A 20,176-nucleotide genomic window follows, 5' to 3' on the forward strand; every position below is an offset into this window, starting at 1 on the left:
TATTTTCTATTAATCTTTCAATGCTCCTCCAGTAGGATAGAAAACTACTCATATCCCCAGCTAGGGGTGAGTATTGGTTCGGTCGATATCGATAAAGGCATTTTCACTTACCGATTCGTGAAAGTCGGTTAAAGCGATTAATTAACCGACTTCATACCGACAATGAATGGTTTCGACTTAATCGGTTAGTCGGTTAATAATTGGTCGGTTAAGTTGGTTAATTGTTGGTTTACAAGTTTTTATGTTAAGATTTATCAACTTCTTTTTAACTAGAGAATTAGTAAAACTTATGTTTTATAAATGAACATAAAAAATAAATGAATGGAACATGGACCAAAATGACACTCACAAATCATCTGGACAAATAAAATAAGAAAACCTACCAAATAAAATTTAAAATTCACTTGAAAAATCAATTAAGTTGGTTATATGTTGATTAATTGACAATTTTTTTTTTTTTTGTTGTTTTTTTTGCCGCCTACCAAACCGAACCGATGTTGAAACAATATTTTTATTCCGCTTACCAACTGTCAGAAGTTGGTTGTTGGTCGATGACAATTCAATGACAATCTATAAGCGGTAAACGGTTAATATGTCCATCCCTATCCCAAGCTAAACTTATACTTATAGCTTTAGGGGGCCAAGGGGCTAAAGGGCCCCTCCCAAATTTTAAAATTCTCTTAATTTTTTTTTTTTTTTTTTGTGTTTTTTTTTACAAAGCCTGGGCACAACCTTAGCAGATGTCGACAATGTCACTTGGGCTGAAATTCGAAGGCGATCTCTTGCTAATGGGGCCAGAAATAAGATGGGCTAGTCATAGGCTTGAGATGGATAGTCTTAAATAAACTCTTCCTCCAAGGGGCACTCTAAATCAACTTCATGTCGGCCCGTTCATTTATTTTTTAACCGAATTCGAACTTGTTCACAAGTTAATCGATCAACTTATTTACTGCATATATAAAAGTAAATTAATGTCATGATTGTTTAAAAACATACAAATTACTATTTACACAGGATCTGAAAATTTGTTTAATAAATATTAAATACAGTAAGCCCATCTAATCCAAACATAAGCCAAACTTATTCTTAAGCAACTTTTTTTTTTTTTTTACATGTCCACACAAGAGGAGGAAGACAGATTCAAACTAATGACTTCCGCTTCATAAAACGTGATCACCAGTCGATTGAACTACCTCTTTAGTACATTCTGAAGCAACTTTATTCATATGATGGAGCCCGTCTTCTGATTCTTCTCTCCCTTTCAAGGAAATAAAATTTCGATATCCACAAAAAAATAAAAAATAAAAAATAAAATAAAATCATAAAATCTTGGCCTAGCATATAAACGAAACGTGTAACCCTAGCTTCCATTAATATAAGCACAGAAAATAAGTATCTGGTTAAGCCCATCTGCTGTGGCTCGGAGACCCGAACCCGCATCAAAGAACAAAAGCCAAATTCCACGTTTATCCCTTACCAATTAACTTCCACTTTTTTTAATTAATATTTTTGGAAATTTGAAAATACTTTATTATAGAAATTATATCATTTCCAATATCTATTTCCCTTAAATTAATCATATCACATCAATATTTATCACTTAATTTTTACTAATACACTAAAATTTCATCATTTCAAAATCAATAAATAACTTTTTTTTTTTTTTAAAAAAAAATATAAATTTAGAATACAAATACAATAAAATTAGAAAAATGTTAGGTGTTCTTATAGCGTTCTCTTGATATTTTGTTAATTGTGATGTGATTTTTAAAATCACCAATAAATTAAAAGTCAATAATGATAATATCAAATTTAACGATAATTTTAAAAAATACGTCACAGTTAAAAAGAAACTAGGAGAACGTAAACTATAAGAAGACCTAAAATTATAGAGATTATCGACATAAATCTAAGCAGGGCATTTTATTTTTGTTTTTCTGTTTTTTCTAAGCAAATACATCAGGTAAAAGGAAAGGGGAATCCAAGCAAGGGCTTATTAGGAATTTCACTTCCAAAAATAGATATCTAATGCCACCGTTGTCATGTCACGCTTCGAATCAAAGCCATACCACTTGACAAATTTTCTCGGGAAAATTTTTGCGAGCCGAGGAGAGAAGGTGTGGGCGAATTTTCTTCTGACGAAAGATGCATTCTTTAAGTATTAAGGTTTTCACGGATTTCAATACGGGGAATACGAGGCGGTTGCCTGGCCGGGGAAGCTCCGGGTTCGCTGAGATCGAGGAGTGCACGAGAAGGCAATGGCTGAATTGCAGGGATTTCGGGAGGAATTGTAGGATTGTGGCGTGTGCTTCGCAGCGAAACGGTAATGGTAGCGGAGCGGGTCCGAGCTCGAGTCCGAGTTCGAGTTCAAGTTCGTTCTTGTCTCGGAGTCGAACCTACGCTCTGTTAAAGCAGCAAATGGAGGTCGCCGCCAAATCGGAGGTCTCTCTCCCCGAGAAAAAATGATTGATTTTGTTTGTTTTCTCAGCAACCAAACTGAGGATGACCGTTTTAGGAACTTAGTACTAATTGCTACTTATTCTGAGAGCCTTTTAAGAATTTAATCTTTGCTTATGGGGAATGATGAATTTAAGAATTTAACCTTTGCTTTAAGACATTGCGATGAATTTTATTAATAATTGTTCTTACAAGTTTTTGTTTTGATGTACAGGATTACAAAGAAGCCGCAAGGATACGTGATTCGTTGAAATTATTTGAAGAAGAAGAGCCGGTTTTGCGGTTGCGGAGATTGATGAAGGAGGCAATTGCTGAGGAGAGGTTTGAGGTATTTCGCTTTGCGGTTTTCACCATGTGATTGATTTTCTTTTGAATTTCTAAGTCTCATTCTACGGTCTTAATCTGAATATGTTGAACTGGAATGTTGGGATTATTCTATTGAATGCAGTCATTTGGTTTGGTTCAAAATGGGCAACTTTATATCTATTGAATGCTTAGTCCTTAATAACCATGTGCTCATGCTATTTTTATCTCCTAAGCCGTATTCATTAATGCAATGGAACTCCAAAGCTTGAAGAACTGGCCTTGGAAGGAAATATTTATTCAAATCATAATCTTTCAGAAGCTGGCATTATTCACCACTTTCTGTCTTTTTTATTGTCCGCCTCAAATAACAATGTTTTAGGTTCAAGCTTTGCATGACCTTCAAGAGTTGCAATTAGCATCTCCTAAACCCTTCTTAAATCATGCGAAATCTATATCTTACACTATGTAGGTTGGCAAAGTAGAGTATTACTTGCAATTTTTGAATTTGCTATCAGAAAGGAACCCTGCTTGCTCATTTTCATAACTTAATATCTGCCCATAACAAGATGCTAATTCAGTTTGATCCTTGATTGAATATGGAATATGGACAAGTCTAAGGTAATGATTTTTTTTTTTTTTTTTTGGTCTAGCTTTGATTTTTAGCGTTTGTTACTAAGTACGATGCACATTCTTCTTAAGCTCTTCTGTCTATTAACTTTCCTGTGATTTTTTTTTTCCCTATTTTTGGGAACTTTTTTATTGCAGGACGCAGCTAAATATCGTGATGAATTGAAGGAAATCGCACCACATTATCTCTTAACATGTGCAAGTGATGCAACGACCTTTGTATGTTTTTTTTTTTTACTCAGTTTTATAAGTTAATTTTTCGAATCTTCATTTCTACTTATGCCATTTTCATACAGTTTCTGTTTGGTCTTTTCCTAGTCCATTTAATTTTCGGCTAATTTTGTAACAACCTGAAAATCATTGAAAATTTTTATTTTGAAAGGATGATATGTGCCTCTTGTTGCTAGCAGAAAAAAAGGAAAAATATTAGGTTTTTCCGTTTGGACACTAAAATGTTCCTTGATTATCTTTCTTATTGGTGTAGTATAGGCAAATACAACACAATGAAAGAAAACAAATGGTAGAATAATTAGTCGATATAAAATTAATCCTTTTTTATTTTATTTTTTAATTCCAGGGGATCAGGGTTCAAGTCAGGAGTGTTTACATAGAGGGCCGAAGTCAACCTTCGAAGGGGCTGTGCTTCTTCGCATATAGAATAAGAATTACCAATAATTCAGACCGCCCTGTTCAGCTTCTCAGAAGACATTGGATTATTACTGATGCCAATGGAAAAGTTGAGAATGTCTGGTTGGTATCTTATTGTAAACTGTTTTTGATCTCTTAAAGTCATCGTATAGTTCATTCATTTTCAATTTTCTTGTATTACTTCACCAAGATAGCCTGTTTTTATTTTTATTTTTTAAAAGTCTTATCATTATCCCCTTATGCAGGGGTAGTGGAGTTATTGGTGAGCAGCCTGTTATACTTCCTGGGACAGGTTTTGAATACTCATCTGCATGCCCTTTGAGCACTCCCAATGGCAGAATGGTAAGATGGGATAGTTTTGTTTTCTTTATTTTTTCTTGGAAAGTTATAAAGGTAGATTGATTGATAATGCCATGATTTTCATTTTCAAAGTGATGCACGGCATAAGAATTTTGTATATGGATCTGCACCATAACACAGAAAAGAAATTCCAGAAATGAACTATTGAAATCTTTCATATTCATCATCTTGAAGACCGTTTAAGATTGCTTCCAACATTAGAGTTTTTAAAACCATGGTTTCAGTGCCACGCATTCACACTGAACTACATATAGGTGTTTGCCCCATCAAAAACAGATTGTGTGTCCTCCAGAGAAGCATACTCACTGAACTACATATAGGTGTTTGCCCCATCAAAAACAGATTGTGTGTCCTCCAGAGAAGCATACTCCATGCTGGTGGGGCTTGTGGTTTTCTCTTGAATTTCCTTGATATAGTAAGCATTTTGTGTTTGCTTTTGAACTCTGGTGCATGAAAACTGCTATGCCTCTATGAGAATTGTGTGTAAGACATGTAATTTCATCCTAATCCTCCGTTACATATCTGTTTACTTTGATGGATAAGGCTGGATTAACTTATGTTTGACATACCCAAAAAAAATATAAATTTATTTGGTTTTATTTAAATGCAGGAAGGGGACTTTGAGATGAAACACATCGATAGAGTAGGCTCAGAGTCTTTTAACGTGGCTATTGCTCCATTTTCTCTTTCGATACTAGGAGATGACACTGATACTTTATGAGAAACGAAGTGTGGCTTCTTCACTTGGAGAGATGGAGAACTTACATGAGGTTATCAGATTGAAGGCTTAGGAAACGTTTTTCTCATATTTTTGCTATGCAAGTGTAAAAATCAGTTTTGAGTGTAAAAAACTTCTCCATTCTCGGTGCATAGAAGTTGTTATTCTCATTTCATTGTTTGCCTTGATAGATATGAATTTGCAGCAAACTTGCAAAATAAATCAACTTGTAGAGATGAATGTACAGTTTTTAGTGTGGTGTTTCTTAGTTGCAATGGAAGATTATATATATATATATATATATATATATATATATATATATATATATCTATCTCTGTGTGTGTGTGTATTGACAAAATCAACTGGCAGCAAATGAGATATTGGGCCTTGTCAAGGACATAGACATGAAGCCTCCGCCCGAAGCATGCGGGTCTTCTTTAGTAAATTAATAATGTGTCGTTGTTTGGTGATGAACAAGCCCACGGGCCTTTGATAAGCCTCTAAGCTAAAAAAAAAAATATTGAAGATCCCCTTGATTTTTACAAATGTTGATAAGCCTCTAAGCTAACTCAAAGGCGGGCCCTTGATTTTTTTTTTAGGTGATTTAAGAGATGAATCAATTGCCGAAGATGAATTCTTGTTATGATAATGTCATCAACATATATCAAAACAAATAATTGTAAATTAGCTGTCTGAAGCACATCAGTAAGACCAAAAATAGCTAATTATACTATTAGAATTGATGATTCTCGTTTCAAGGGTCAAACTCTCATTCTATAAGGAATTTACTTGAGCCGGCCATTGAACCGCCACCACCACAAATGATTGAATAAATTACAACTTGATGGAGATGGATGCAAAAGATTGTTATATATAATCCTTATCATTGCTTAGCCTTATCCTATGGTTGCTAATGCTCCCTATTATCTTCAATAATAAGGCCAGTTATGTTGGCTTTTGGGTTAAATGAATTTTGACTTATAAATTAAAGTAATGTCTCTTGGTTAAAAGTTTTCATGCACTTGTATGCTGTCTTTTTTTCTTTTGGTAAGCTGGTGTCTGCTTGGGATGTGCAACTTAAACCAATTGTAGAAGATGCATGACTAAGTCTCCATTCATTTCAACATAAACAAAATAAACAATTGAGTTTCTGTGGTGATCCACCATTCTGGAGGCCATATACTACACACAAATTAATGGATAAATTATAAAATTAAATATTTACTGTTAATATTTATTATTATTTTTTTTTGGGGTAAGTGACCCTTAATAAGATTCATACAAGGATGACAAGGAATTATATATATATATATAACACATTATCTTCTTAAACACACTGCATTTAAACCCTAATATTCTTTGTATCTCCATAAATGCTTCTTCACTGAAACTCATCACATGAATTTCCCTTTATAATATTTCACGTGAGTTTCTCTCTTTGCTTAGCGTATTTCGTGCACTGCTTAAAACGCGGAAACTAAAAAGTTGTCCAACCCTTTTGTTGTGAACTCTTTATAACTGAAAGTTTGAGCAGTACCTAAGCTGTACGTTGTTCATACGCCATTAATAGTCTCTCTCTCTCTCACTCATTTCATTTCCCTCAAAGTTTCAGCAGCTAAGTAATTGGGTTTTCCCTCTCAATATGAAAGGTAAATTTATTTCTTATTGTCTCTTTATGGTCAAATTAATGAAGTGTTTTTGTGCTTTTTTTTTTTTTCTTCTTCTGCATATTTGCTTCATTATTAGCATATTTCCATGGAAATGTCATGAATACAGAGATAAGAAATTAAACCAGTGATTTTTCTTTAGAATCTTTGTTAATTATTCCATTTCTCTGCACTCATATGCATGAATCTTCGTGATTCTTTGTTTAAAAAATGTTTTAATGTAATATAAATGTGAAAATAGTTTTGGGTGTTTGTGAGTAATTTGCGTTTTGGGTTATTTGTTAATGCTTTTGTTTTGAGTGATATCGAAGGAGAACGGGTTAACAAACAAAATCAGTCTATTTATGTAGTATTTTATGGGTAATATTTTATTCAATTATTGTGTGCAATACCTCCAAATCTCAGCTAAATTAAAGGCATCACACAACCTTGATTGGGGTCGTTGGTAGTTGAGACATGAAAGAACATGTATAATATATTTGCTAGTTCATGCTCTTTGTTCCCATAACAAATTGAAAAATCTTCTTCCCAATATATAAAATAAAGGCATCTTTAGCTATAGATGCATTTCTATGGAAATGATTATTCAATAATTTTCTCTCAAAACCAAGTTTGGGCAAAGTAAAAAGGATTGGGATTTTCTACACCTGAACTGCACGTCTGAATTGCACATAACTTGACCGTCTCACAAAGAATAGGCTACGAGACACGCTTGTCTAAACAAACCCTACACTTTAAGGTGTCTAAAACAGGTAAGTCTCGCAACCCCATTTTTACGGGACTGTTAAATTATGTGCAATTCGAACAACCCAATTCAATTGGGTTAAACAGTAGTGTAATTAATAATTTAAGAGGACGCATGGTTTAGAGATGAAGCAGTTCCAAAACTCTTGCTCTTTCCTATTCTCCAAGCAACTTGTAGCTTCTCACAAATGTTGTCCTTGCTTGGTGGCCACGCTTGTCACGATGTTATAAGGTTGTCATAAATTGTGGACTACTTGACAGTTATGTCAAACATTTGTCCACACAGCTTGACAACCTGTCCCTATTTCTCCTTTGACTATCCATCCCTCTACCTATTTTTTTGTCAAAAAAAGAATTAACATGAATACAAATTTTGCTCCTTACAAGGAAGGATCCACTGTCCCGATCAATCTCTAACCCCCAAATGCTGTCACAAAATCTGAGGTTGATTGGATTCATAATGCCTTTTTAGTGTTGGTTTTTTTGCTTATTAATCTGATATAAAGATAAAGCGTTATAATCTGATATAAAGGTAAAAGTAATTCTAAGTAATTTCTTAATGTTTTTACTATTTTGCTAAAAAGCAAAAGACAAACTTGAAGAGCGTTATCAAACTAACATTTGGGCGTCCGTTTAACTAAATATATAGTTTGAAATGGGTTACTTTTTTTTTTTTTTTTTTTTTACTTTTGCTCCTTTTTCTTTTTGTTTTGTTGATTGATTGAGTAATTGAAATGACGAAAGTTAAAAAGGCATGAGAGACGGTGGTGTCTTTGATCATCAACTTTAGAAAGGCAAAGGGTAGTATGTAATAACTATACACCCTTTAAGTGCATGGTTTTGTGCTACACGTTTCATTTCTAGGGCCGACTGGGTAGATATGACTGACCACTCAATGAAAGACACGTTGGATTTGATGACCAATAATATCCTTTTCAGTTTCGTAAACCCAAAGATTCACTTAAAATTACCATAATACCCCTTGCGATAGCAAAGCTTGCAAGGCAAGTGAGTGACCGTACTGGCCTAGTAGCCCAAGCTTGCAAGGTCCTTCTTTCAATGGTCTATCTCTTTTATTATCTGTCTTTTGTTCTTCGGCAAGAGACGATAATTATCTGCCTGAATTACAAGCGATTTGAAAGAGTAATGTGAGATATTTCAATTGTCTGATCACTTATTTAGACAGATAAATTTCGTATAAGATAAAAACTCTCACGCATTACCTGTTTTTAAACTATTAACAATTCCAACGAGAACTTGACGTGAAGCCTTATCCAATGAAAATGCCATGCTACTTATTTGGTTCCCACTTCTGTCGGCAAGCAACAAGAAGCTCATCATGGCTTTAACTAGAAGCTAACGACCCAGCACTCAGGGGGGTGCCTCAAAAACAGCCCCTACAAATCAACCCATTTTCCGTAATCAACCTTTGGTGATTGATGAATCATGGCACATAATCATTAGGGTCAAACGTTGGGGTCGGGGGTCCTACTCATATAATCATCGTCGCCACAAAATTTGTGGAGCCCACTTGTCTCTTGATTGATGAATCATGACCAATCAAATCAGATCAATGGCCCAAATTATTTGGGTCGAACTTTTGATCCTGTTCCCAGCCTTATTGTAGCATACTAGCAGATCATCATTTCTGCTTTATTTCCTTTCTTTAATCAGAAAACTCGAAACACACAAAAAAAACATACTCCTAAAAGCATCTTCAAGTATTCCGACACAAAATCAAATACTATTATGCCTGCTCTCTCTCGATTTCTGTAACACCAAAAAACTTGAAAAGACCAGAAAAGGTGACGAACACATGCATGTCTTTTGAGAATTTGTATAATAATATTTGCATGGAAATTTGGAAGCTCGTCTATTTTGCCAAATCTTGTTGAGATAGCAAGAAAAAGGAAAGCTTGTGCCTTGTGCCCAAAGCAGACCGCCCTTTTCCACTCTCTCTCTCTCTCTCTCTCTCTCTCTCTCTTTTGTATTTCCTTTGTTAGTTTTGTAATCCAAAGCAAAGAAGCGAAGCATCTTGCTCACATTCTCTTGCTTTCCCTTCCAAGCACAAGCCTTTCCTTTGCTTGGAATTCTGCCAAGGCTTAGGTGATGCATTTTGTTGTTTTGAGCTTTCTGTTAGGATCAAATCTTCATGTAAATGCGGCTGTTCATTAGCCTCTTCTCAAATTTGTCTCGTTTTGATTGATGGGTTTTTGTGCTTACACTTTGTTTAGCCTATCTGGAATTGGGTTTTCATTGGCGTGTGATTGTCGATTTCAGCATTTATACTTCACTTTCCTCACCCATTGATTCTTTTACTTTATTCTTTAGATTTTTTTTTTTTTTTTCACCAAGTAGTATATTACTGAAATTTTTCTAAAGCTGTGGTCTTTAGAGACTAATACGCCTTTCTGGGTTTCATTTTCCAGTCTGATTATTGTTTCATTAGGACTCTCGTAGGTTCCTTCCTGCTGTTTCTACTTCCATTTTTTGTTTTCGGTACTCTAATTTGACAAGAACAAAATTCTGTTCAAGTTTCATTTGATTTTTGATTTCTTTCTCTGTATTGTTTTTTTTTTCCCAAATTCCCCTTTCGTTTTCTCCCCCCCTGCTTGAGAATTTGTGAAAAAGTAACCCATCATCCCAAATCATATTGAGTTGAAAAATCAGAGAAGGAAATGTAACGCCATGAGTTTTTCAACAGGACCCTCAAAAGATTCTTGGCACCCAGTCATGACTTCTGATACAACAACTCCAAGTTACTGGCTGAACTGGAGGGTGTTGCTCTGTTCCATATGGGTTTTGATTTCCATGGCTTTCGGACTCTTTCTGATATGGAAATATGAAGGTTTCCGCAAACCCAAAACTGGAGAAACCCAGCAAGAAGAAGCAGGAGCTTTATACGATGATGAAACTTGGCGGCCATGTTTGAAAGGAATCCACCCTGCTTGGCTTCTTGCATTCAGAGTTTTTGCTTTCATTGTGCTCTTGGTTCTGCTCGTTGTCACTACTTTGACAGATGGAGGCGGTGGTCTTTTTTACTTCTACACTCAGTAAGCTATCCTTTTGTTCTTGAGATTTGCATAATCATATATATGCTTTGAGGAATTTGTTTGTGTATAATTTTATTCTAATTCAAATCTTGTCAGAACTCGTTTTTAATTGCATAATCATGTGACTATGTAGACCGTATAATTCAACATGTTCTGTTTTTTTGTTTTGTTTTTCTGGACAGGTGGACTTTTACATTAATCACCATTTATTTTGGGGTATGTGTTGCATCTTCAGTAATCCTTTCTCTCAAATTGTTATATCAATGCTTGAATCTCTTTCTTATCTATATTTTTTATTTGCTTGTGATCTCAATTGCCATGAGCAGCTCGGATCATTGCTCTCCATGTATGGGTGTTACCAATATCACAAGAAAGCTGGTGGTGATAGAGTTGATATAGAGTTAGATACAGAGCAAGGCACTTGTGGGGCTACTCCACATGGGGAAAATTCTAAAATGTCTGTCCCATCCAAAACCTCTGGCCCCCATGAGCAACATGATCATCTACGCAAACCTGCAGGCATCTGGGGTTATGTCTTTCAAATAATTTTCCAGGTAATTTCTTCATAAACAAGTTGCTGAAGTTGGAAGGTACAATGGCTTTGTTTTCTTCCATCCCCAAGTTTTGACATTTTCTTGTTCTTGTAAACAGATGAATGCAGGTGCTGTTATGCTCACAGATTGTGTCTTTTGGTTCATTATTGTTCCGTTTCTTACAATGAAAGACTACAACCTAAATTTTGTAAGTATCATCTAGAGCCTCAATATAATTCTTTGTAATACTGTATTTGATTTTATCCAAATAAGAACCCTTTTTCAAGTAATTTTGGTGGGATTGTTAACTAGAAGCAGAAATCTGTGGAATGAATTCATTTTACATCACATTATGAGTCATTTTACCTTCCCAGAATAAATCCCAGAAACTTGTACTAGAATGGTTTAAAACTCTGCCAGATGATTATTCTTTCCAGGCATTGGATCTTCCTAAAATATTGATTATAAAACCCCATTTTTTTCTTTTTCATTACTGCAGCTGATTATAAACATGCACTCAATCAATGCTGTTTTCCTGCTTGGTGATACGGCTTTGAATTGCTTGGTAAGTTGTTGTAATTAGCTCAATCTGCTACTCATTTTCCAAATCCTATCATGCATATACATTATGTGAAAAGTTTTTTTTCCCTTTTCAGCGGTTTCCCTGGTTTCGAATCGGATATTTCTCCCTGTGGACAGTCGTTTATGTAGTTTTCCAGTGGATAGTTCATGCTTGTGTCAAACTCTGGTAAAAGCTTCATCTGTTTTCTCTTTATTATCAGAAAAAAAACGTCATTTTTGTTGTCTAATAGGAAACTTCTGCCTTGAAAAACAGGTGGCCTTATCCATTTCTTGACTTGTCTTCTCCGTATGCTCCATTATGGTATGCACTCTTAACCATTCACTTTGCAGTGTTGAAAACGAAATTATGCTCTAAGAGTGCTGAACGCGATTTTACCAAACGCTTAAAATCCCGTTTTTTAATTGCATGTTTTAAAATTGCTATTTATAATTCGCACGTTTTGAAATCACAAACCCAAATGGACCTGAAGCCTCCTCTAACCATAAAGTTTTGTATATAACAGTTCTTGCACACAAATTTGATGCATATCATCCGAAGTCATTCTGTCAAAAACTGTATGTTGGGTTAAACAGACTGGTGGTTCTTCAGCATTGTGATTTGTGATCCAAATTCTTTTATGGGACCTGATTTATATTGCATGTAGTCATGATTATTATAACTATTCACAAAACAAATCCAGATTTCCCAATGAAACAATATTTTTCTTCTCTCTCATGAAACTTGTCCCAGAAGTTTATTTTTTGAATTTCTGTCAAGTAGTTAAACTATGAAGTTATTGTTTACATATGTTTCAAGCAAATTGGCTAACTCCCTTTTTTCTGTCCTGGAATTTGAAGGTACTTGTCGGTGGCAATAATGCATATCCCATGCTATGGCCTCTTTGCTCTGATTATGAAGCTGAAACACTTTGTTCTGTCAACAAAGTACCCAGAGACCTATCTGTGCATGACAACACCTGGGGAATAGAAACTTTTTCTGAAGCAGAAGCAGCTTTAGATTCCCCATAAAATTGTTAAATTTCTTGGTAGCCATGGAGACACAGAAAAATAACTGATGAACTATTGATAAATGTCTTGAACAAATTCATATATACACAAATGGTCGGTCAAACAAGGTAGTCTTAGATTGTTCATGTATCCATTCCAACTGGAGTGGCAGAGATGTAACAACACATAGTTATTGAAAGAAATTCATTGAGAAATATACTTGTTCTTCTTATCCTCTCCTTTACATGTTCTGTGTAAATTTTTGTGATCAAATGTGAAACGAGAGAAAAAGCGGAAGCAAGAGAAAAGAGAGAGACGAGAATTCCGGTGGTTCGGCATTGATGGCTATATTGTGCTATTATTCAAATTGATTTGTTTACAATACAAAAGTACTATTTATAGGGAAACTGTAGTACTTGGAGAGAATACAAAAATAATAATAATAAATAAGTATAATATAATAAAATAAAAACATTTATCCAGTTAAGCTTCCATCTTACCTATAAATTTGAACCCATCTTTATTGACCCATTTAAGGGTATTTTACAATTTTTTTTTGGTATGAGATCCACTTGATGCCTGTTATTTACTCATAAAAAGGAAAATGGTTAATTATCATCACTTTAACAATGTCTCATAAATGTTCCAATTTTTGCAATATCCCCTCAATCTACCATTGGGATTGCAACGTCTCCTTCCACAACCAAAATGACAAAGATACTCTTCATAAGATTAAAAAAAATAATAATAATAACAAACCTATTTTCTTAATTTTTTTAATCTTATAAACGATATTTTTGTCATTTTAAATCGCAAAAGAGAACGTTACAAGCCTAATGGAAGACTGACGAGGCAATGCAAAAATTAAAACATAGAAAGAAAAAAATTTTGCAAAAATAGTGGGTAGTTAGAGGGAATAAATGAAATTTCCCCAAAAGAAAAAGTATTGCTACAGGCTCATAGCCCTTTCATTGCATTTACAAGGCACTAGGAACAAATTCCATGGTTTACTAAACGTTTCATGTTAAAGATACAATGAACAACCAACCAAGAAAGGAAAAGAAAAATCTCCCCTTGGCTTTATTGCCCAAGCCAAGACTCAGTTTTGAATACACTACCCATAGGTACAAAAAATGTAAGTATGATATTTTCAGATGAAGTAGAAGTAGAAACAAAAATGATACAAATGCAATTATAGGTGATCATAGAGAAGTGCTTGGCAAGGAACCCATTAAGATGACATTGTCACTGTCTTTATGCTCCCTAGTCTTTTCCGGTTTTGCCCTTGCAAACAATCCAGTGAACAATCCCACAGACAACCCAGAGTCGGATCTCTTACCCAACAAGTCCAAAGCTCTACTAACCTCACCACTAGCCCTGTAGCTTTCACTCTCTTCCACCCTGAGGTGTGCCCCACAAGGGCAGTTTGTGAGCTTTCTGAAGCAAGGCTTATGGAATAACGATTCACAAGATGAACACCTTTCAACCTCACCTGCCTGTTGATTATTTTGCAGCTCAGACTACGTTATTATAAGAAAATTATATAGTATTTCCTTTTGAAACATAAAGCTAATCAAACCAAAAGAAGTGAAGAAAGCATGCAATTAATTTTGTGGTGTATAACCATAGCCATTGAACAGAAGCCCACCTGAAAAGGAAAAATGAGGGCAGAAGGGTCATTACAAGCTTGTCGAGCACCGCAGGGTACTCCCACATCACAGCATATGAGGCATTGCTCTGTAATATGCTCCGTGATTTTCCTTGAGACAGTTTCCACCATGACAGGTAGTGCTGCCAAAAGAGTTGAAATACATTGTGAAAGCATATAGATGTATTTAGAAAAGAAAATACATTAGGTCACTGGTTAATATGCTGATGATCTACATTCAAACATTGAATTCACAAGGATCTTTCTTTTAAAAAAAAAATTAAAAAAAATTGAGGTCAAAGTTATATGTTAAGAAGTGGCAGATTTGATCCTCGGGGAAAAAATCCAGTTAATAGGCTATGACAACAAATGATTATCATCTTCCAAAAGTAAGTATAATGCTGCACTTACCAAAGGTGGCAAATTGGTGCTAAAAAGCTGACCTCTATAACAAAAAGGTAAACCAACTTACAAGAAAAGGCAATTAATTGCACCTTAAATGTTCCATGGACATGGAAGTCTTTGGTTATGTTTCCATACCATTTAAAGACAAAAGCTGTATGATAATACATAGAATCAAAACTGTGGCAGATCACCAAATCAACAAGTTTATATCAATATAACATATGGACAGACTGCAAATGTCATACAAAAAATGCAAAAGGAGGGCATGAAATTTTGTAAATTCCCAAAAAAACATGAATTAGCAATAATCTAGTAATAAGAAGCTAACCTGCAAAGGGCCCTTTGGAAAGATCAATAAGGTCTCTAAGTGCAAAAAAATCATTGCTTTCAAGAAGATATCTTCGAGACCCAAGTCCTTTGTTGATGGTCCTACGAAATGGACAGCGAACATATGGAAGCACGGTTCCTATTTTTTTCCTGACACCCATAACATGAAGCAGGGCTGGGACCTTTGAGAATAGGTAAGGATTAACCGCACTAACACAAAGCATGGGCTGCAAGATAAAACTCATTATCGACATCTATCAAGGCCACCAATAAAGTTAACTCGAAATTGAAAGATTAACTTGACTTCTAAAACATGTGAAGTGAAAACTGACTAAAAAATAATTAATCATGCATGTGCAGTACATCTCTTTTGTACTTCTCACTTTTTCTTAAAAAGTTGCTGATATGCATGTATATAATCATGTATGTTCCTTCCCAAACACAATTAAGTGCATAACATGTCCAAGTTGAGCAAAATAGGACTAAAATATATAATTTAAGCCAAAGATAAAAGCTTGTTCTCTATATCCCCTCACAAAGCCATTTCAAAAATCCCCTGGAATGAGATGGGTATCCAAGCTCAACAATTTATAAGCCTAATCTAGTTGAACATGTGGAAATTTCAGGGGGGAGAGAGAGAGAGAGACATGAATGACCTCAGAGCTATGACCAGGAAAAGGTAAGATGTTTAGACTAGTCATCAATTCGAACACATCACACAAAATATTTTTAAAAAAATGCTTTCAATGTCTACTATGAGCTTTTCTGCAATGCTGGAGTAATTTTCTTTACACAAAGGAGGCCTCAGAGTTGGAGATAAGGAACTCTGTTCACATAACATGGTGGCGCATACATGTGATATATCCTGCTTACCCCAACAACATTGAATCTTACTCATTGAATGTGATATAACCAGGTGCTGCGTACATGTGAGATATATTACAAGAAGTATATGTAACAATATTCTTGCTTTTTACCAGAAAAAAGAAAAGGAGCACATAAACAAAAGTTAATGTTTCTTACTCACTGAATCCTGATAATTTGTATGCACTGAGAAGCTATAAATAACTAGATTCAAAACCATAAGAGTGAGTGCCTGTCTCTGAATTACCTGGTCATGAATGGATTCCAGATACGATTTAGCCAGCTGAGAAACTGGATAGTGAGTAAAATCCCAATGATGCAAAACTCTTGCTGGTAAGACTGCAGTCTCATTTGTATGGCACGAAGAGCAATATAATTGAGAAGTGTATTCACAAAGTCGAGGCTTACCCCAACCAAATGTCTGTACAAAGTCTCTCACCAGTGTCTTTCCATCATCAAAATGTTTGTGGCATCCAGCACAGTTATAATGTTGAGCTTCTAGCATCTGTTTCATTGGTTTGTAAGGCTGGATTTCAACAATAAGTGATATAGTCTGCCCTAAAGTGGAAATATTTTCTGTATCTGCCCTTCCAGCAAAAGAGGTAGACGGGGGCACCAGTGTATTTGACATAGGAGAACTGGGAAACGAATCTTGAGGGGACAAAAACCAAATCAATGCAGTTGGGGGACTGGATAAAAAACTGAAATGGAGAATTGAACCTAAACACTCTTGAATAAGAACACTTCTCTCTGCAACAACATCAGGAGATGCATTCCCAAATATCTTTCTGGATTCCTTTTCTACAGCGGACCAGGGAGAAGGTAGAATCCAGCCGTGATCAGCAAATAATGTTTTCAACTGACGATATAGAGCAAAAAAATCACGATATCGTCGTTCAACCTCCCATTGGTCCTGGCCGCTCCACACTCTTATTTTATACACAGTGTGTTCCTTCACTCCAACCAGTCTTTCACTAAAAGAGACATCCCCCTTCTTCTGTCTCGCACCAACCACTTCAACCCCATCAATTCTCATCAGTAGGTGCTGAATGAGTGGGGAAGCATCATCTGTACCAGAAGTAGAAGCAGTCGACCCACCATCTCTCAAAGGCAGAGACAGCTCTGACTGAAACATCCTATTATCCCGAGAGAACCTAGCTTCAGAAGTCTTGCCAGAGTCAAGTAAAATTTCTTCCATGTCATGTACAATCTCATTGCAGAATTCATCTATATCAATATTTTCTGTCTGCAAAATTGAGTGAAAATAAGAATACCACCTGCTTAACCGGAAAAGTTGAAGAAACACACACAAGATTCCTAATGGAAAAATTCAGATTTCCAAATCAGGCAACCATGAATGGTGGTTGATCAGCTATACATTTGCACGAGGCAATTGGCACATCAACTAAGATAAAAGATCACTCTACGTGAAAATTTTAACAAGCTAGAGTGCCAAGCAAATTGCAACAATACCATACGAGCTACACCTAGATAATTACTTGAACTTACAAAGTCCAATATAGATTCAAATTTGTTAATGGAGGAACCAGATTCTAGGAAACAAATTGAACAGGAACTATTTGTTTGATTCAGTTCTTTAAAATTCCAGGTTGCAGCATCAACTTTGTGCATTTTATTGAAGTATCTAGAGTATTTACAAGTTTCCCATTATCACCCAAAATGACTCTTTTATAATACATGTTGATATCATTTTTAAGACCTATATCAATATATTCACTGAAGTATCAATATTAAAATGAAATGAGAATCTAAGTGATTTAGTCTTTCAATTATGAACTAGAACATTGCAATAGGAACATTTGCAATCTACTTATAAAAAAAATTCTAGTTATTTACTTGGCTGCAAACTGCCAAAAAACATGAGTACAGAGAAACTAATAACTGACCTGAATTGGCGGAGGATGGTCTTCAAAGAGATCTGCTGAAACAGGAGAATTATTTGAAATTATCCTCACCTTATTTTCAGAAGCTGATGGGAATGACATTTTATCATGGTCTTCAAATAATTTGACGTTTATGTTTTTGAGAGATACAAGTGAATGGGAAGAAAGTTGATTTGTTGTAACACCAAAAAGGTCCAGCTTTTCTTTCGATTTACCGAAATCTTGATTTTCTAAAACTCGACTGCCATCAACACCAATATCGTCTTCAGTTTTCATAAATTGATGCTCCCTTTCCATGCCACTCTCCACAATGTTCAATTCCATCGCCACAGGTATTTTTTCTGCAAGTTGTTCCAGCTCCATTAGGAAGGCATTACTAGCAGAACTTTCTGCTTCACCAGCAGCTCGAACTTGATTGTTGGTAAGAATAGTGTTTCTGACATCTTCTTGCTCTGGTTCATGGAAATTAGAAAAACCAGTTGGCATCACGGAAGTACTTTTGGTATATCCAGCCAGTTCATCGCCACCTCGAACATGATAACTGGCTTCAGGAATGTCTCTCATATCTTCTATTATCTCTGCTTCAGCAAAATTTGAAATACTAGTTGGGTTCAGAGAATAGCTATCAATATCATCAGCCAATTTATAATCATCTTGAACTTGTTTCCTAGCCACAGGTATGCCTGTCACAACTTGTCCTTGGTCTATTTGATCAGTAATTGAAATCCCAATGGAGGTCTCAAAATTTGAATTCTGAATGTCTCCCTCAGTTTCAGGATTCTGTTCCCTCTGATCCTGGAATGCATCCAAGGCCAGAGAACCCAGGGTAGTTCCCTCTGTTTCTTGCACAAAGTCATCCCAGTCTTCTGAACCAAATGCCACAGATGAGTTAATAAGCAACGGATTTTCATTCCCCTCTTTTGCTTCCTGACCATAATGCATCTTTCTTTGAACATAAAAACGATCCCTACACTCATCGTCTGTACCATAATTATACATTGAATCTTCACCCTCCGAATGCTCATATCTCGATGACGTCCCATCCTCCTCTTCCCTCTCTATCTCCCTTCCATCAAACTGCAAATCAGATGGCAAATTCAACCCGTCATCCCCTTCAACAACAAACCCAGATGATGAACCTACTCCAACCCCATCCCCATGTTCCTCACCAATGGCCTCTCTACCAGACAAATTCTTATCACTAGCTCGCAACATTCCCGACTCGCCTTGTTCTCTTGACCCTATAGAACCTTCTTCATCACCTTCACCATATCCACCTTCTTCACCTGAACCATCATCCCACCCTGCAACTAATCCCGACACACTTTCAACCTTCAAACCCATCATTTCATTTGACATATCATGTCCCTCAGTATCATACAATTCCAACCCACTCTTTATCAACCTCCCTTCTTCCTCTACCCTATTCCCTTCTCCAAATTCAACATTTCTATCGCTTAAACACTCGTTACCGCAACCCGAAACCCTCTGGTCCTCTCGATTCCTATCAAACATCCCTCCCAAACTAAAACCTTCCGAACCACTATCACTCCTCATAGACCCTAACAACTCAGACTCAAGTTCGCAATCGTTAAACGTCGTGATCGAGCTACGCATACTCGGCGTGCCCATCGCCGAGTTCGCGCTGCAGTAGCGCTCGAACTCTGACTCTCCGCACGACGAGTACTGCGACGGCGATCCGGGCTCCGCATCGCCATCGGCATCACCCCCACCGTCCGATTTGGGTTGCGGGAACGAATCGGACGGGTCCGTAGAGGCGAGTTTGGAGGCTGCCCCAGGAGCCCCCTCCCCATTGATCATTGGGAACTCAGAAACTCATACAAAATTTTTAATTCAAGAAAAAGAGGGGGAAATCAAACCTCTGTAGAATGAACCGACGGCTGCGATTTGAATCGGGTCCTTGCGCTTGGATTGGAAGCATAGGGTTTTCGTACGGGTTTGAATGATTGGAGAGAAAGAAAACAGTAGGAGGAAAATGAACCTGGAGAGAGTGAGAGACAGAGCTGACCTTTTGCCGCTGTAGACACAGACAAACAAAAATAATTTATTTAAGATTTCTTCCAATGTGGTTGGTTTGAGGACTACGAAAATGTCTTACGTTGTTTTCGTTTAGATAAGCATACACTTGCATCTCTCCCACTCGCTAGTAATTTCAACACATAATTGAATTTATCTCTTGTCAAAAATTGACAATACTTATGTATGTCGCGTTTTGAATTCAGGTCATATTAATATGATCTATTTTATTAAGTGGGTCAGACTCATCAACTCTAATTCATTAATTTTGTGTTGAGTTCGTGCCTAACTCGATCCATGTTATTAAGC

The 20,176-nt window shown here is 36.1% G+C and overlaps 4 protein-coding genes across 8 annotated transcripts in view; 3 read left to right on the top strand and 1 right to left on the bottom strand.

Moving 5' to 3' along the window:
- LOC132173571 (uncharacterized) overlaps window positions 1-95 on the top strand; it is a 2,562-nt gene extending 2,467 nt beyond the window's left edge. The window contains exon 6 of the mRNA XM_059585087.1: window positions 36-95. Within this exon, the coding sequence (XP_059441070.1) occupies window positions 36-95 (60 nt within the window). The remainder of the gene's footprint in view (window positions 1-35) is intronic.
- Window positions 96-2,047: 1,952 nt separating this feature from the next.
- Window positions 2,048-5,362, top strand: LOC132175246 (uncharacterized). Its single transcript, XM_059587120.1, has 6 exons — window positions 2,048-2,442; window positions 2,672-2,785; window positions 3,529-3,609; window positions 3,968-4,140; window positions 4,284-4,380; window positions 5,009-5,362. Exons 1-6 carry the CDS (start codon window positions 2,146-2,148, stop codon window positions 5,117-5,119), a joined length of 873 nt encoding a protein of 290 aa, XP_059443103.1. The 5' UTR covers window positions 2,048-2,145; the 3' UTR covers window positions 5,120-5,362.
- A 1,354-nt stretch (window positions 5,363-6,716) lies between these two features.
- On the top strand, window positions 6,717-13,042 carry LOC132175354 (uncharacterized). 4 transcript variants are annotated; one of them, XM_059587275.1, is made up of 9 exons: window positions 6,717-6,765; window positions 10,232-10,580; window positions 10,763-10,796; window positions 10,907-11,134; window positions 11,232-11,321; window positions 11,613-11,678; window positions 11,770-11,861; window positions 11,949-11,996; window positions 12,533-13,042. In XM_059587275.1, the coding sequence occupies exons 1-9, from the start codon at window positions 6,759-6,761 to the stop codon at window positions 12,660-12,662; spliced, it is 1,044 nt and encodes a 347-aa protein (XP_059443258.1). In that variant the 5' UTR covers window positions 6,717-6,758; the 3' UTR covers window positions 12,663-13,042. The 4 variants fall into 4 exon arrangements, with proteins under 4 accessions (XP_059443258.1, XP_059443260.1, XP_059443259.1 ...); XM_059587277.1 differs by lacking the exon at window positions 6,717-6,765 and adding an exon at window positions 9,232-9,332 and having other exon boundaries at window positions 12,533-13,041; XM_059587276.1 differs by lacking the exon at window positions 6,717-6,765 and adding an exon at window positions 9,368-9,633.
- A 573-nt stretch (window positions 13,043-13,615) lies between these two features.
- Window positions 13,616-19,915, bottom strand: LOC132174826 (uncharacterized). Of its 2 annotated transcripts, XM_059586515.1 has the most exons (5): window positions 17,834-19,905; window positions 16,174-17,172; window positions 15,064-15,289; window positions 14,331-14,473; window positions 13,616-14,178 (listed from the first exon to the last, which is right to left on the bottom strand). In XM_059586515.1, the coding sequence occupies exons 1-5, from the start codon at window positions 19,649-19,651 to the stop codon at window positions 13,885-13,887; spliced, it is 3,480 nt and encodes a 1,159-aa protein (XP_059442498.1). In that variant the 5' UTR covers window positions 19,652-19,905; the 3' UTR covers window positions 13,616-13,884. The 2 variants fall into 2 exon arrangements, with proteins under 2 accessions (XP_059442498.1, XP_059442499.1); XM_059586516.1 differs by lacking the exons at window positions 13,616-14,178; window positions 14,331-14,473 and having other exon boundaries at window positions 15,073-15,212; window positions 17,834-19,915.
- Between the last annotated feature and the right edge of the window lie 261 nt (window positions 19,916-20,176).

This window comes from Corylus avellana, chromosome ca3 (genome assembly GCF_901000735.1).
Source record: "Corylus avellana chromosome ca3, CavTom2PMs-1.0".
Classification (NCBI taxonomy): Eukaryota; Viridiplantae; Streptophyta; class Magnoliopsida; order Fagales; family Betulaceae; genus Corylus; species Corylus avellana.

Bases quoted from the DNA above. Each gene is read 5' to 3' on its own strand.
- LOC132175354 (XM_059587274.1), top strand. From the start codon at position 10,216: ATGAGTTTTTCAACAGGACCCTCAAAAGATTCTTGGCACCCAGTCATG. The intron at 10,797-10,906 runs GTATGTGTTGCA...TGCCATGAGCAG, and splicing joins TAATCACCATTTATTTTGGG to CTCGGATCATTGCTCTCCAT. The intron at 11,997-12,532 runs GTATGCACTCTT...TGGAATTTGAAG, and splicing joins TCTCCGTATGCTCCATTATG to GTACTTGTCGGTGGCAATAA.
- LOC132175246 (XM_059587120.1), top strand. From the start codon at position 2,146: ATGCATTCTTTAAGTATTAAGGTTTTCACGGATTTCAATACGGGGAAT. The intron at 4,141-4,283 runs GTTGGTATCTTA...CCCCTTATGCAG, and splicing joins GGAAAAGTTGAGAATGTCTG to GGGTAGTGGAGTTATTGGTG. The intron at 4,381-5,008 runs GTAAGATGGGAT...ATTTAAATGCAG, and splicing joins GCACTCCCAATGGCAGAATG to GAAGGGGACTTTGAGATGAA.
- LOC132174826 (XM_059586515.1), bottom strand. From the start codon at position 19,651: ATGATCAATGGGGAGGGGGCTCCTGGGGCAGCCTCCAAACTCGCCTCT. The intron at 17,173-17,833 runs GTCAGTTATTAG...TCAATTTTGCAG, and splicing joins ACCATCCTCCGCCAATTCAG to ACAGAAAATATTGATATAGA. The intron at 14,474-15,063 runs GTTAGCTTCTTA...CTCTTTTGGCAG, and splicing joins TTCCAAAGGGCCCTTTGCAG to CACTACCTGTCATGGTGGAA.